Raw genomic sequence first — 16,947 nt, 5'->3', positions numbered from 1 at the left:
TTCTATTCAAAAGTTATGATCAATTTAGCAGAAGGTGTCATTTAGCAATTTAGAATGTTCGTGTAGCTCCTTTTTCACCTCACTTTTTACCAATGTCAGCATACACTATAAACCAATGAAAGTGTACTTTTATGAAAAAAAACCCTGCATATACACACACCATTATAACCAGGAGAATCAGTTCTTTAAAATTATATGAAACACAATGTTTTTCAAGTGTAATATAATAAATGTTTACAAAAAAACCTTCAAAATCAACCTAAAAAAATTTCTCGTTTTTTATTTAATTCATAAAAACGTACATTTTTAACACATTTCTGTGCAATATAGAGAACAATATAGAACATATGAAATGTTTGCAATTTTGTGAGCCATTTGTCAAGATAATAATTTTGAATCTATCATCTTCTATTCAAAAGTTATGATCAATTCAGCAGAAGGTGTCATTTAGCAATTTAGAATGTTCGTGTCGCTCCTTTTTTACCTCACTCTTTACCAATGTCAGCATACACTATAAACCAATGAAAGTGTACTTTTTTTCTTAATTATTACTAAATTGTCAACATCCATATTTTTGAAATAAGACAGCAGATAAAATGTATTTGACAAAATAAGCACTCTAACAACAGTGTATAGTTCAAAAACATTAAAGATTTTTATTAGAATTATATACACTTCTCATTCTATAAATAATTTCAAAACAACAATATAGTTCAGCACTATTGAAGAACAATGAACAATGCATCACTCCATAAAACAAACTCTCAAATAATCCAATTCAACAATACAAGAAAAAGCAATTATTTGTTCAGGATAATCATTGAACAATTCAGTAAACAGTTTTGAGGCAACAGGATATCAAATCTCATCTAAGCCATTTTGCCAAAAATTCACTACAAAATATTTAACAGACAATGCACAATGGATAATTACCTCAAATTACCTCCTTCCAATGAACAATGCACACTGAACTTTGACCTGTGAAGAGAAAGAGAAACAAAGAACATATACACAAACACAGGGGTTGAGGAAGGATGAGCGGGACTGACAGTAGAAGACAGAAGCCCTGTGTAGGTCTAACTGCGAAACTCATCTCCTTTGCTAGAATGCCAAGACTGAAAACAGTTTCGATTGCCAACTAAAAATCTTCTACCTTGGCACTCAGGAGCCATGCATGCAATCTTTGTTTTATTTTCTTTTTTGAATTTTTTGTAGCAAAGCCAGCAATTTCTTGATACTTGCTCCATCTGAGGAATGTGGGTGACGTAAAACGATGAGGAAGTGGTTGGAGCTACTGAAAGCTGAGATGGCAAAATTGAATCTACGGCAATGTCTGCAAGTTGGCGCGACAGATTTATCTAAAGTTTATCTGGCTGTAGCCTGCTAAACTAAACCCATAACGTGATGCTGGATTGGAATGATGCCAGTCCTGAAACAAAATGAAACTATTAACGATGGCTATGTCCACAAAATGGAAGAAAAGTGTTTTCCACCACTTGAGTTTTCTGAAGCAGACTGTATGTGTTTAACATTTGATCAGATCTGTCAACACCTCCCATGTGTTTATTGTAGTCCTTTACTACAGCTGGTTGACGGACTACTTTTCTGTCCCACTTGGCACCAACCTTTACCATCTTAGAAACCTCTGATGAATCATTAGCATTGTGGAAATTAGAGAGGCATGTAACTGCTCGCGTGTCCTTCCACTGAACAACTAAGACATTTCCGTCAATTCTACACCACCTCATATCACCACGGTTAGCTTGCCGCTCCCATTTCTTGACATCTTTGAAATCCACTGGGAATTTCTTACGATTAATCCTACATGTCCCACAAGCATTGATTCCCCACTCCTTAAGTCGGACCATAACAGTTGGTGATGTATAGAAGTTGTCAAACCAAACTGTGTGACCTTGATTTTTAAATGGCTGCACAAGGTCTTCGATCACTTTTATAGCCAAATCAGTTATGCGCCCATCAAGACTGCCTGTGTAAACATCAAAGTCTAAGGTATATCCCGAATTTGAAGTTGCAATGACCCACAATTTGAAACCCCAGCGAGTAGGTTTGCCCTTCATATACTGCTTGAATCCTGATCGACCTTTTGATTTGACCATTCTCTCGTCTATGCTCAGATTTTCATCAGCCTGGAAAAGCTGCTGACACTTGGTTTTGAGGTGGTCCATCAGGTAACGCAACTTCCTAAGACGATCAAGATTATTTTCTGTGGCAGGATCTACAACATGGAGGGCTGCCATCAATTCCTTGAAACGGTCACGGGACATGAATAACTTGGCCCATGAACCCTGAAGAGATTTGGTTCCCCAATATCTGTGAATGCTGTGCAGGGACGTGAAACCCATGTAAATAAGGAGCCCAAGAAACCGGTAGAATTCATCCGGGGTCACTTCTTCCCATGCCCCATGATGGTTCGCATAAGACGGCCTATTCAGTACAAGCTCCCACCCCTTAGAGTTTGTAAACTGGCAAATCTCAGCAACAATGGTGTACGTGAAAAACAACTTGAAGAAGTCTATTTCACGCAAGGTACTTGTGGCTGACCGTACAGCCCTGTGCACACTTCCCAGATCTATACCTACTGGACGAGAAGGATTAAATGGTATGGGCTCTGGTGCTTCTGTGTCTACATCAGCATAGGAAGGAAAGGATACAGATTCAGGGAAGCGTTTCCGCTTCCTACCTGACATGGGACAAGAAAGACTAACCAAACCCATAAAAGAAAACAAAACATTAGTAAAAATCATAATCTGAGTTTGTACTCTTTTGTTGATTTTATATTTTGTTGGCAGCCCCGATTGTGTGTGTGGGTGCAAATGCTGACATTTATTGTCAGCATATATGTACACACACACATTTACAAATACACACACTTGGAATACATGCATTTACCGATAGGAGGTTGTTGGTTGATCCCTCTGCTCATCTTGCTCCTCTTCATCCTCTTCTTCCCCTTCATCCAAGAGCTCCATGTCCATGAAGTCCTCCTCTTCAATGGTCATGCCTTCATGATCTTCATCGCTGTCATGTTCAGCAATAAGTCTAAGCTCGTCAGGGCCTAGCCGCCGTCTCCTCTTCAGAGACTCCATAAGGCATGAATATTGAGCCTTGTCTCCATCCATCTCAGAATAATAAAAGAAAGAGATTACAGTGAATAAAGGTGGTGACAGTGATGTTATTTTAAAAATAATTACATATATGTAGAATTCAATCACAAACACTCTATATGTTTTTGCCAGAGAAGCTAATGTCCACAAACTCATGTTTAGAAGTAAACTCAAGTACACTGAACCAATACATATGACAAAAGTTTCTTAAATCTGGCACATGGTTTACACATAAAACAATAATTATCTAAGAGGAGCAATAATTACAAGACAAAACTTGATTCTATGGTTATATTTAAAATGTTGTAAATAGTCACAGACTGAAATGTTATGCACCTGTATGCTTTCAAAAAAAGCTTTCAAAAAAAGCTTTCAAAAAAAGTTTGATACCATATTTTAGTCCCTTTCAAATATATCTTGCAATACATTAGAAAATTATGCAAATCTGACAGAAATATTTTATAGATAAAACTATATTTCACTGATACAAGTAAGAATTACCACAGAAAAAAATATATGGTAAAAAAAGAAGTTATAAATTGCCCAGACTGACATGTTATCTACTTATATGCACCTATATGGTAGCATAGCATACTTTAGTCTCTCAAATAAATGCAGCAATTTTTTAGAAAATGATGCAAATTTGACAGAAATATTTTATAGATAAAATAATATTTCTCTTTCACCTTTATGCTTTCTGCCTCAGCTTACTTTAGCCAGTCATGCTAAATGCATGCAATGCAAAATGTAATGCTATTATGAGCAAAGCTAAGGTGATTTCTAAGCAGACTTTAGACAGTATTGAAGTAAAACAAGTAAGCTATAACTGATTTCAAGATTACATGCATAAAATCTAACTTTGGCAGCCTTTTCAAACCACATGGCTGCAGTATGCAACAAACAGCCCGGTAGCTTAGCTTAGCTTAGGTTCACTACTAATCACTTATTTGTGTAAAACTGCTGCATACTTTACAAACTACTAAACAAACGAGACTAAAAGGGTATCTGATAAACTCTCCACACGTATTTATTTCCATCTAGATGGACATAAAAAACATTACAATCGATTCAGAAAGGAGAGCAAAGCACCTGACTGACTAAACTTAGAACGCAGCTCTCAAACTCACAAAGCGTAAACACTAATAATATTAAAATTTTACCATTAAAGCTAAGTTTTCTGAGTAGAAATGAAAAGTAATAACACTAATAAACAGTTTTAAAATAAATCTTACCTTATTTCACTGACAGAATTTCTCTTTCTGTGTTGTTATCCAGTCGACTGTCTCAGCAGCGCTCCGTGTGAGGGCGGGGCAAATGAAAAAAATTAATTCTCCGCCTTCTCATTAAATATGCAAACCAGCCACGACACAAACCGCTTGACCAATGATATTGCCTTTTAGCCTGGGTTGTCAGCTACCTGGGGCAGTTTTCAGATTTACAATCAGTGATTGGACGGCGGAGATACAAGGCTTTAAACCATCGAAATTATTGTTTCGAAATTTGAATGGGCCGGCTTTAAAGGGTTAAATGAAGCACACGACATCAGAGATGCTGCCATGGTGATTGAAAGGAATCACCATGGTAGCACGACATGCCCCAGACTTATTGAAGATGGCACTACTGGTTGTCTGAGCATGTAACTGAGTTTACTGTTTTCTTTATTCCAAATTGTTCTGCATTCAGAATTCAGAGGATTTGGCTGTTTCAAGTTGCTTGAAAACAACTGCACCTACTGTCTATTAACAACACCTTACATACAGTAGAACTGAATTAGACTGTAAGTCTATCTGTAATACACATATTTAGATTGTTTAGCTTGCTTACAGTTGCAGTGGTGGGTTTTGAGTAGGTCTGTGGACATGGCTTTCCGCTTATTTTCAGTGCAATTTACAGAGAACTTCCCCAAACAATATTCTTATTACAGATCACAGAGTGTGTATTGGTCACTGACATGACAACCGTCATCACAGTTCTGCAATTCTTTCAGAACATGCACCACATCTCAGATACAAAGACCTTTACATTTACATATTTATTTCTTTTTTTGCACACACCGATCAGCCATAACATTAAAACCACCTTGTTTCTACACACATTGTCCATTTTATCAGCTCCACTTACCATATAGAAGCACTGTAGTTCTACAATTACTGACTGTAGTCCATCTGTTACTCTGCATGCTTTCTTAGCCCCCTTTCATGCTGTTCTTCAATGGTCAGGGCCACTACAGAGCAGGTATTATTTGGGTGGTGGATCATTCTCAGCACTGCAGTGACACTGACATGGTGGTGATGTGTTAGTGTGTGTTGTGCTGGTATGAGTAAATAAGACAGCAGTGCTGCTGGAGTTTTTAAACCTCACTGTCACTGCTCGACTGAGAATAGTCCACCAACCAAAAATACATCCAGCCAACAGCGCCCTGTGTGCAGCGTCCTCTGACCACTAATGAAGGTCTAGAAAATGACCAACTCAAACCGCAGCAATAGATGAGCGATCGTCTCTGACTTTACATCTACAAGGTGGACCAACTAGGTAGGAGTGTCTAATAGAGTGGACAGTGAGTGGACACGGTATTTAAAAACTCCAGCAGCACTGCTGCGTCTGATCCACTCATACCAGCACACCACACACTAACACACCACCACCATGTCAGTGTCACTGCAGTGCTGAAAATGATCCACCACCTAAATAATACCTGCTCTGTGGGGGTCCTGACCATTGAAGAACAGGGTGAAAGCAGGCTAAAAAGGTTTGTAGAGAAACAGATGGACTACAGTCAGTAAGTGCTTAGTGTAGAAACAAGGAGGTGGTTTTAATGTTATGGCTGATCGGTGTATGTCAAATCTGTTATAATTTCACACAGGTGTCCAGAAATGAACCGGTCAAAATTTATTGCCATCCTCAATTTGGTATTACATCCTTCAGAAACAATAACTGAATTCTGTTTTTTATTGTAGCCATGAACAAGGTTTTATATCTCTCTACTGGAATTTAGGACCACTGGTCTCATGCCAACTGCTCCAGGTCTCACAGATTTAAAAGTTGCCTCCTCCCAACTGCTGTTTTGAGATTTCCTCACAGATGTTTTTTAGGATTTAGATCTGGACTCATTGCTGGCTACTGGATGAATTCTCCAGCACTTAGTTTTAATCAATTTCTGAGTGATTTTTGAATTATGCGTCATCATCTAGCTAGAAGACTCATGACCTCTGACAAAGACCCAGCTTTCAGACAATGGGCCCTACAGTGTGGTCCAAAATTATTTGGTAGTCTTCAAATGTTAGCTTCCTTTGTTACAGTCTTCCATCATTTTTCATCTTCCGTCCACATCTAGGGATGTCCGTTACAGTAGAAGGGGTTGTAAACGTCTTAATAGTGTGCACAGAAAACACAGAATCGTTAAGTTCTCTGGAGATGGGAGACAGTTTGTATCCTTGAGTTTGACTTTTCCTTAATTTTTGGTTTTTACATCCTTAGACAATTGTCTGCTTTTCTTTATTTTCTCCATGCTCAGTGTGGTACATACAGAAACACAAATTAGGTGACTTTCTTCTATTTAAAATGGTTGTGTGATTTTTATATTGCAGCACCTGTTACTTTTCACAGGTGAGATAAAGTTCAAATGAAAAAAGCATCACGATTGAAATGCAATTATTTCTTAGAATTTTGAGAAGGTGGCAATAATTTTGTCCAGGTCATTTCTGGAGTTCTGTGTGGGATTATATCAGAGCTATATTAGAATTAAATCACATTTTTCCTCAAATTTGAGTTTTAATGCAACCAAAAGAAATACTGCAGGGGTGCCAATATTGTTGGCATTTGAATATTAAGTGAAAATACTGAAACACAAACACTAGAATCTTTAAATCTTGACCCTACCTTGCTGGTGGTTTAGTACAGGAGTCCATTGTGTTTTTTACTGTTGGTGAAACTATCACGCGCCCCTCCAACTTGAGATTCACAGAGTGCAGATATACGTCACGGAGACCACAAATACCCCATGACTAATGTAGATGCATCAACAAGACAAGAACAGCCAGAGGTCGCAATCATATTGTGGCAATTAATCCTCTTCTACCTTCTTCCCTTAGGCACAGCCAATTGTGCCTGTTTGGACACCTGGCCAGGTTGATAGCACTGTATTGCAGTGCACCTTAAAAAGGAAGATGAAGGTACTGGGTTTCAATCCCTACGTGCACGGAGCAGTCCGGGTTTTTTCTGTGTGAAGTTTGCATGTTCTTCTTGTGTCCGCGTGGGTTTGCTCAGAGTGCTCCAGTTTCCTCCCACAGTCCAAAGACATCAACCCTATCTTGATCAGGTACAGTGTAAACACAGTATTACAAAATGTGTTGCCCAGCCTGGCTTATATAGTGCACTTGTTAGTGCCACTTTGCACCAATAGATGGTGTTTTATTAGGTTAGGTACAAGGCCAGCTGGCAGAACTTACTGAACACATTTAGCTAGAAATGATTATGGGCAGAGATACTGTAAGTGCTCAACCTTCGAGATTCTTGCTGAAGCCTGTTTCCTCTGACCAGGATATTAGTTTCTTAGCATATTCAGGTTTATCTTTGAGTTTTACTAGCAATAAATGAGTTGTACTAGTGAGGTAAAATTTGTTAGCTAGAGTTGTCTTGCTTTGCTATTGTTTGTTTATTAGGATTTTAACGTCATGTTTTTACACTTTGGTTACATTCATGACAGGAACGGTAGTTACTGGTTACACAAGGTTCATCAGTCAAAAGTTTTAACGTCAAACACAGTCATGGACAATGTTGTATCTCCAATTTACCTCACTTGCATGTTTTTGGACTGTGGGAGGAAACCCACGCAGACACAGGAAGAACATTCAAACTCCACACAGAAAGGACCCAGACCATCCCACCTGGGGATCGAACCCAGGAGGTGCGAAAGCACTACCCACTGAGCCATCGTGCAGCCCGCTTTGCCATTGTGTGCTTCTGTAATGCAGATGTGTTAAGACTTTCAATCACTAACATTTAGGCATATTAACTAACTTTAAAACTGTGTTTAAATGCTGACATCTTTAATAAACAATGACTGCATGACCACATAGTTTATACACAAAATAATCAACTGGTATGCTCCAAGAACAGAAATTAAAAGTTTTTGTTTACCTGTATGTTGATAAAACAACCTAGGAGAAATGACTGAATACATTTAAACATTACATTCTCTTAACATCATTATAGTGTCATTTTCAAATTATCCCGAAACGGCAAAAGATCCAGTAAAAGACTGTTGCAAAGGTCTGTAGTGTGCAATTTTTAAAAATATTTTGTCAAACTAGAATTAATTGTAGTGTATTGTGTATTCACCCGCACTCTATTCAACGTGGTCGACAAGCTTACAAATCCTCCAAAACAGATCACGCCAGAACTTCTGTCCACAGAGAAATGTAATGAGTTTGCTCATTTCTTCTGTGAAAAAATCAAAACTATTATGCTACAGGCTAACAACATTGATTACCATAGTTATGCAGATGACACACAGATATATCTGGCTCTCTCACCAGATGATTACAGCCCAATAGATTCACTGTGTCAGTGTCTGGAGGACATCAATAACTGGATGAGCCAGAATTTTTTACAGTTAAATAAGGACAAAACAGAGATTGTCGTGTTTGGCAGCAAAGAAAAGAGGACCAGTGTCAGTGAACACCTCAGTTCCCGGGCTCTAAAAACCAAAGACCAAGTCCGAAATCTTGGCGTTCTAATAGACTCAGATCTCACCTTCACTAGCCATATAAAAACCATCACCAAAACAGCATTCTACCATCTTAGAAATATAGCCAAAATCAAGGGTCTAGTGTGCCAACAAGACCTAGAGAAGCTGATCCATGCTTTTATCTCCAGTAGGGTGGACTATTGTAATGGTCTCTTAACTGGACTTCCCAAAAACACCATTAAACAGTTACAGCTCATTCAGAACGCTGCTGCTAGAGTTTTAACTAAGACGAAGAGAACTGAGCACATCACTCCAGTTCTAAAATCTCTACACTGGCTTCTGGTTAGTTACAGAATATAATTTAAAGTGCTGCTACTGGTCTATAAATCACTGAATGGGTTAGGCCCAGAATACATCTCAGAAATGTTCAGAGAATATAAACCCAGTAGATCTCTTAGATCCATGGACTCAGGTCAGCTAGTTGAGCCCAGAGTCCAAACTAAACATGGTGAAGCAGCATTTAGCTGTTGGGCTGCATATAACTGGAACAGACTGCCAGGAGATATTAGATGTTCCGCAAATGTAGAAATCTTTAAATCCAGGTTAAAAACTTTTCTTTTTTCTTGTGCCTATGATTGAGCTCGAAATTTTTGCTATTACCCTCATTTTACCATATTTCTTTTAGTTTTTCATGCTCTTCTAAATTGTAGTGTATATTTTACTATATTTTCTTTTAGTTTTCATGTTCTTAATTTTTTATCTCTCTTGTTTGAATTTCATGTTCTTAATTGTAACTAAATGTTTGCAAGAAGTCTTTCTGAGGTTCTAGATCTCAGGAATGTTTTAATGCTTTTAATAAATTTTTTCCTTATGTAAAGCACTTTGAATTGCCACTGTGTATGAAAGGTGCTGTACAAATAAACTTGCCTTGCCTTGCCTTGCCTTGCCTTGTCTATTATGCTTTGATAGTGTTCTATACACCACCATAACAGACACGTGATATTCTCCATAATGACCAAATGCATGTATTTAGTTGCTTAATTAGTAAATTGTATCTTCCAAAGGCAGTTAGGGCGGCACGGTGGCTAAGTGGGTAGCACTGTCGCCGCACAGCAAGAAGGTCCTGGGTTCGATCCCCAGGTGGGGCGGTCTGGGTCCTTTCTGTGTGGAGTATGCATGTTCTCCCTGTTACTGTGTGGATTTACTCCGGGAGCTCCAGTTTCCTCCCACAGTCCAAAGACGTGCAAGTGAGGTGAATTGGAGACACTAAATTGTCCATGACTGTGTTCGATATAACCTTGTGAACTGATGAACCTTGTGTAATGAGTAACTACCGTTTCCTGTCATGAATGTAACCAAAGTGTAAAACATGACGTTAAAATCCTAATAAACAAACAATCAAAAAGCAGTTACTTGGACACATGACCATGAGCTTGTTGAACATCCAATTTTGAAAACAATTGTTATTAAAATAGAGTGACCTCTGTATGATCTTTTCAGCAACAAATAACAACAGCCACTCTTCTGAGAAGACTTCTTACAAGTTTACCACTTTAAAGTATGTCTGTGGGAATTTTGTCCGTTCAGTCAAAGGAGCATTTGCATGGCTAGTCTCTGATGTTAATCAAGAAGGACTCCATTAATGTTCCAGTTCATTTCAAAGTTGTTCAGTGGGGCTGAGATCACTACTGGAGTTTCTTTAAACCAAGCTTGTCCTCATGCCTTGCTTTGTTCACAGGAGCACAGTCATGCTGGAACATGTATGGTTTTCCCTAAACTGTTGCCGCACAGTTAAATCATTCAAGCTCAAAAATGCCACAAATATGTACTCTTCTCTTCAAGTCTGACAGCTCTGAGTCATCGGTTAAGCTTGCTTTTTACTCAATTTAACAGGTTGAACTCTCTGGGTGTAAGATGCAATTACAATCAGTCTAGTACAAATGAATACAATTATCTTTCCAGGCTTTGCAGTTTAGAGTAAACGGAGACAGCTGACAAGAACAGTAATACTAAAAAGAAAGCTTTTGATAACAAAATGCAATTATAAGCTATTGTTCAATATTTCTAGACATGAATGTACATTTAAGTGAATTTCCCAGTGCTTCAGCAATGGCTATTTAGGGACAACAGGTTGTGTGTTTTTGTAAGGATTATTTCTGATTTGGGACACAGCAACTCAGGTGTGCAGTCATACCCATTGGTAATCACATGGGAAGACACCACATATAATGGTCCTGACACACTGTGAACCCTAAACACAGCTCACAGAGAAATACACACATGCCTGCAATTTACACAGATGAAAGATGACTAATGCAGTGTGTGGATATGAGTCCATGAGTAAGCCATGTTGAAAAAGAGAGCTGAAATAACAAGGACTATTTACTGAGACTTCTTTCTACTTTGTTTCTTTTTTTTTCATTTGTGACCCAAATTCAATCCTCAACATGGGCTACTGTCTCTGTGGAGTTTGGCTTATTTGAAATTGCATGTTAAAGGGACCCTTATAACCTCGGACAATTAATAATAATTTGCCAAGAGGATTGTGTCAAAATTGAAGCACAATGATGCATAACTGTAAATATTTCTTACTGTAAATATTTTGAAGCTGTAATTATCAACAATGCCTTGATAATGTGCTAATGTTATTCATTAGTGGTGTCTGAATCCTATTTTAAACCATTAATCTCATTTTGTAAATACAGTGGTACCTTGAAACTCAACGTCAATTGGTTCAAGAGTTTCAAGGTATTTTTTCCCATAAGGATGTATGGGAAACTCGTTAATTGTTATATATACACTGATCAGCCATAACATTAAAACCACCTCCTTGTTTCTACACTCACTGTCCTGCTTTCACCCTGTTCTTCAATGGTCAGGACTCTCCCAGGACCACCACAGAGCAGGTATTATTTAGGTGGTGGATGATTCTCAGCACTGCAGTGACACTGACATGGTGGTGGTGTGTTAGTGTGTGTTGTGCTGGTATGAGTGGATCAGACACAGCAGCGCTGCTGGAGTCTTTAAATACCGTGTCCACTCACTGTCCACTCTATTGGACACTCCTACCTAGTTTGTCCACCCTGTAGATGTAAAGTCAGAGACGATCGCTCATCTATTGCTGCTGTTTGAGTTGGTTATCTTTTAGACCTTCATCAGTGGTCAGATGACGCTGCCCACAGGACGCTGTTGGCTGGATATTTTTGGTTGGTGGACTATTCTCAGTCCAGCAGTGACAGTGAGGTGTTTAAAAACTCCATCAGCGCTGCTGTGTCTTATCCACTCATACCAGCACAACACACACTAACACACCACCACCATGTCATTGTCACTGCAGTGCTAAGAATGATCCACCACCTAAATAATACCTGCTCTGTAGTGGTCTTGTGGGGGTCCTGACTATTGAAGAACAGGGTGAAAGCAGGCTAAAAAAGTATGTAGAGAAACAGATGGACTACAGTCAGTAATTGTGTAACTACAAAGTGCTTCTGTATGGTAAGTGGGGCTGATAAAATGGACAGTGAGTGTAGAAACCAGGAGATGGTTTTAAGGTTATGGCTGATCAGTGTGTATGTACGTGTACTGTATATGTGACAAATAAAGACATTCTCTCTCTTTATTCTTCCTCAAACAGCTACCACAATATGAAAACATAATATTTTTTATAGAATTTATTTAATACAACTAAATGTGGGTGCAACCTGCCATATTTTGATCAGTGTTCATTACTGTTTTATCTCTTTTCCATTTACTTTCTCAGTTGATGGCAGCAAGTATTTTGTGTCTTTCATTTGTTACTTGGTTTGTTTTTGTTATTTTGGCCACCACTTTTATTTTCCGTTTACCCCTTTTGTTTGTTCCACCTTGATTAAGCATCTTGCAAATTTGGTTTATTTTTAATTCCTGCAGGTGTGTAGGCAACACCTGGTGCCTCAGTAGTGAGGTGTGATCTGCCTCGTTACACATGCATTTTAGCAATATGTTTGGCTAGCTGGATACATGCAAGCAGTGAGACACTCTATGGTTAGGTCTAATCAAGCTAACCAGGGCCTGTAATGAGACTTAGACTCCTGGTTACCATTTTATTGGAATAGCACTATCATGCTGACAATGGAGTGTACAAATTTTAATTACGTGCTAGATAACTGTCCACTATATTAATAAAATTATAGTTCTCCTTTTTTTATTTTGTTTATGCATTTTCTCCCATTTTTCTCCCTTTTAGCGCATCCAATTGCCTGATTGCGTCATGCTTCCTCTCCACCAATGCCGATCCCTGCTCTGATTGAGGAGAACGAAGCTAACTCACGCCCCATCCGACAGCCGGCAGGCAAAGCTGAGATTCGATACAATGTATTTGAGATCCCAGCTTTGGTTCCAGCGTGTGTTTTTACCGCTGCGCCACCTGAGCAGCCGTGTAATATAACTTTTTATTTAATAAAATATAGAGACATATTACAGATAAGTGAAAGGGGGAATTACTTTTCACCTTAAAGGAATGTGTTAACATAATGTTAATTTCTGGAATACAAAAAATTTTCTCTAACAATGACACAGTGGCGTAGTGGGTAGTACTGTCGCCTCATGGCAAGAAGGTCCTGGGTTTGATTCCTAGGTGAGACAGTCTGGGTCATTTCTGTAAGGTGTTTGCATGTTCTCCTAGTGTCTGCATGGGTTTCATCTGGGTGCTCTGGTTTCCTCCAACAGTCCAAAAACATGCAGTCAGCTTAACTGGAGATATTAAAATCATCCTCAGTGTGTGTGTGTGTTTGCCCTGTGATGGACTCTTGACCTGAGGGGCTGGGGTATTTCCTACCTTTTGCCCAGTGAATCTGACCCACAATGACCCTGAATAGAATAAAGCAGAGGTAAAACAGACAATAAATTAATGAATGTTGCCTATCGTGGCAGCATTATGGAGATATTTCTCTTCAGTAGGAACTGGACAATTGGTCATTATTGAAAGAAAAATGTATGCAGCCAAGTACATGCAAAAACATGTGGACCTCTGCCAGACAGCTGAAGATGACCAGTTAATTCAATGAGCAAATATTCACAAATCTATAAATGTGCAGCTGGTAGGGACTGATCTGGGAACTGATCACTTTTCCAACCCTGTTATTCCAGCAAAAAGTTTTAATTTCAGGCTGTCAGACAAAAATGATGTTTCAAAGGGGTATGAAGATTTTCTTTAGGCACTGTAAATGGGGCTCTCAGCCAAGAATCTGTAATTTTGCATTCTTAAACAAATGAAAGCACCACACTAATTAAAAAAGCATGTATCACCAGACTTTACATGTGTTAACAGGATTATACATGAGCAATAAATGAATTATTTTAAAATTAGTTATAGAGATAAGACACAAGAGCCTTAAAGCACCATCATTCTTTAATTTCTTAGAAGACACAGTACAACAAAACAAAAATGTGATCGTTTATAAGCATCTAAACAAATCTTTAAAATAAATAAGTGAAGTTTCTAACCAAGCAAATACAATTCTGAAATAAATAAATAAATATTGCATGCTTCATTCTGTAAAGTGTACACCACTTAAATTTCCTCACATTACACTTCAAACATCAAACCACGTCTTAATAGATGTCGTTTTGTATACAATAAAAATGGTTACATATATAATCAGTCTCCATAACACACGCCAATCGATGTCACTTATTTTGTCAATGTAGGAACCCCACATTGTCTCAAATAAGCTCACTGCATTACTTGCTTTGTTTAAATATATTATAAATAATTTAACTAACTTAAATTATATTTAAATAAATTAATCAAATAATTATTACTGACTTTTATGAAAACTACAAATAACACCATAAAATATCCATATATTAAAATCTATTAATTAGATATTAACACTGATTCTGGTGTCCTTTTTTTAAATTTATATGGCCAAAAGTATGTGGACTAATTGAGTTGAGGGATTTTAACAACATAACATGCTAACAATTGTACTGTTCAGTATAATATCAATTACATGAAATAAATTAAATGTATATATTACTATCTTGTCTTATTCCTTTCCAAAGGTATGGACATTGGGACAGTGGTAGCCTAGTGGGTAGAGCTTTGGGCTATCAACCGGAAGATTGGCGGTTCAAATCCAGGCTCAGCTATGCAGCCACTCTTGGGTCCTTGAGCAAGGTCCTTAACCTTGTCTGCTCCAGGGGCACTGGCTGACCCTGTGCTCTGAGCCCAGCTTCCAAACGAGCTGGGATATGTTTATATGACAAATAAAGTATATCTTTTTCATTATTATCAAGTTGGCTCTTCTTCTATTATTATAAAATAACCCACCTTTCTGGAGAGGCTTTTTACAAGATTTTGTAGGCTTTCTGTGGGAATTTGTCTTCATTCAGTCGAAAGACCATTTGCAAGGGCCAGGCACTTCTGTGTGATGTATCAGCATTTCATTGTGTATCAGTGTATCACATGTATCGGTCAATTCATTGTGGAGGTGTTCAGCAGGGCTGAGGTTATAGGGTGCTGGGCAGTGGTAGTTGTAGCCTAGCGGTTAAGGTACTGGACTAGTAAGCAGAAGGTTGCTGGTTCAAACCCCACCAGGTTGCTGCTGTTAGGCCCTTGAGCAGGGCTCTTAACCCTCAATTGCTTAGACTGGATACTGTAAGTCTCTTTGGATAAAAGTGTCTGCTAAATGCCGAAAATGTAAATGTAGAATTCTTCCACATCAAACTCATCAAAACATGTCCTAATGGACCATACTTTGTGTATAGGGAACATGTCGCCACAAATTTGAAAGCATATAATTGATTTTATACACCTGTTAGCAATGACTGACTGAAACAGAACAAACAGAGAGGAAGTCCACATAGATCTTGGCCATGCAGAGTTACACTACCAACCTGCCCCATTGTTCCAAACAAGTGCTGTCCCTTATAGCTCATTTTTCTGAGATTTGAGGTGAGCTCTTTATTCTGGATGAGCTGAGGAGCTGGCGAGCCCGGACTCTGAACTTTTGGTCTCTCACACTGTAGATGATAAAATTCCAGCAACTGCTCGCGGTCAGAATCCAGAAAGCAAAGAACGAGAAGATGCACCATTCATTTCCAATAACGTTTCCCAGTACAAACACAGCAATGGGGGTGAAGGAAGCTGTAAAGACCAGTGTGATCGCCCCGATCGTCTTTGCAGCCTTGATGTCGGAGAAGCTCGGTCCTGATGCGCTGTGACAGCCTGCCCGAGCCAGATGTTTTCTTTTCTTTGAATGGTGCCGGATCGTACTCATGGAGATGATGTTCGTTATAATAGTTCCTATAAGAAGTGTAAAATCAAAGACTGGAAAGAGTAAGAGAATGTGCCATGCTTGAGAAGGAAGGGTGGTAGTTTTTAACGCGTAGTTGCACATTCTGCTGCATGAGTTATACTGCAGCGCAATCTCATTGCTGAAAATCATAGGAGAGAGAGCCAAGAAGAAACTGCCCATCCAGGAGAAGATGATCAGCATGCTGGTCCTTCTTCTGGTAATGACTGCATCTTTATGCAGCGGCTTTAAAACCGCAATGCTGCGCTCAATAGTGAGAAAGAAAACTGTGGTGATGGAGACCAGTGTGCATCCTGCGAACACAGGTCCGATAAAAGTGCACGGGTGGAAATGTGTGTGCTGAGAATTGTATACAATCCAACCAGGTGCTGAATCCTTCAACAGGAGGGTCATCTCTGCATACACCGACAGGGGTACCACAAAAATCCCAATTGCTAGATCTGCCATGGCTAAGGATGCTTTCAGATAACCGTGCGGTGTGTGGAAATGTTTAGATCCGAACACAACTGCTAGTGTCAACGAGTTTCCAAACGATATCGCGAAAATCAGTAATATCATGAAGATGATCATTAGTATTTTGACTGTGGGGCAGCAACAGATGCTGCACATCGTTTGTGCGTCCTGCATCCTCTCCATCTGCACATTAAAGGCTTTTGAGAAGAACAAAAACAGCCAGCAGGTAAATCAAGTGTCCACTTCGGTTCAATAATACATACTTAAAAACACAAGGAGTAAACTCATTGTTTATAACAGTCTTCTGAACAGTCCTCTGCGCGCGTAAAATCCCTCAGATATGAATCCATAACGCATCACCGACACAGTTTACATCGCAATT

At 38.8% G+C, this 16,947-nt stretch overlaps 2 protein-coding genes across 2 annotated transcripts; both read right to left on the bottom strand.

Moving 5' to 3' along the window:
- Positions 1 to 719: 719 nt before the first annotated feature.
- Positions 720 to 4,429, bottom strand: LOC134310496 (piggyBac transposable element-derived protein 4-like). The gene is made up of 2 exons (XM_062992100.1): positions 4,358 to 4,429; positions 720 to 3,140 (listed from the first exon to the last, which is right to left on the bottom strand). The coding sequence occupies exon 2, from the start codon at positions 2,904 to 2,906 to the stop codon at positions 1,449 to 1,451; it is 1,458 nt and encodes a 485-aa protein (XP_062848170.1). The 5' UTR covers positions 2,907 to 3,140; positions 4,358 to 4,429; the 3' UTR covers positions 720 to 1,448.
- An 11,302-nt stretch (positions 4,430 to 15,731) lies between these two features.
- Positions 15,732 to 16,739, bottom strand: LOC134310675 (beta-2 adrenergic receptor). The gene has a single exon (XM_062992302.1). It carries the CDS (start codon positions 16,737 to 16,739, stop codon positions 15,732 to 15,734), a length of 1,008 nt encoding a protein of 335 aa, XP_062848372.1.
- Between the last annotated feature and the right edge of the window lie 208 nt (positions 16,740 to 16,947).

This window comes from Trichomycterus rosablanca, chromosome 3 (genome assembly GCF_030014385.1).
Source record: "Trichomycterus rosablanca isolate fTriRos1 chromosome 3, fTriRos1.hap1, whole genome shotgun sequence".
In the NCBI taxonomy this organism is placed as follows: Eukaryota; Metazoa; Chordata; class Actinopteri; order Siluriformes; family Trichomycteridae; genus Trichomycterus; species Trichomycterus rosablanca.
Note: the sequence above shows the minus strand (reverse complement) of the source record. Positions and strands in the feature narration are given on the sequence as shown.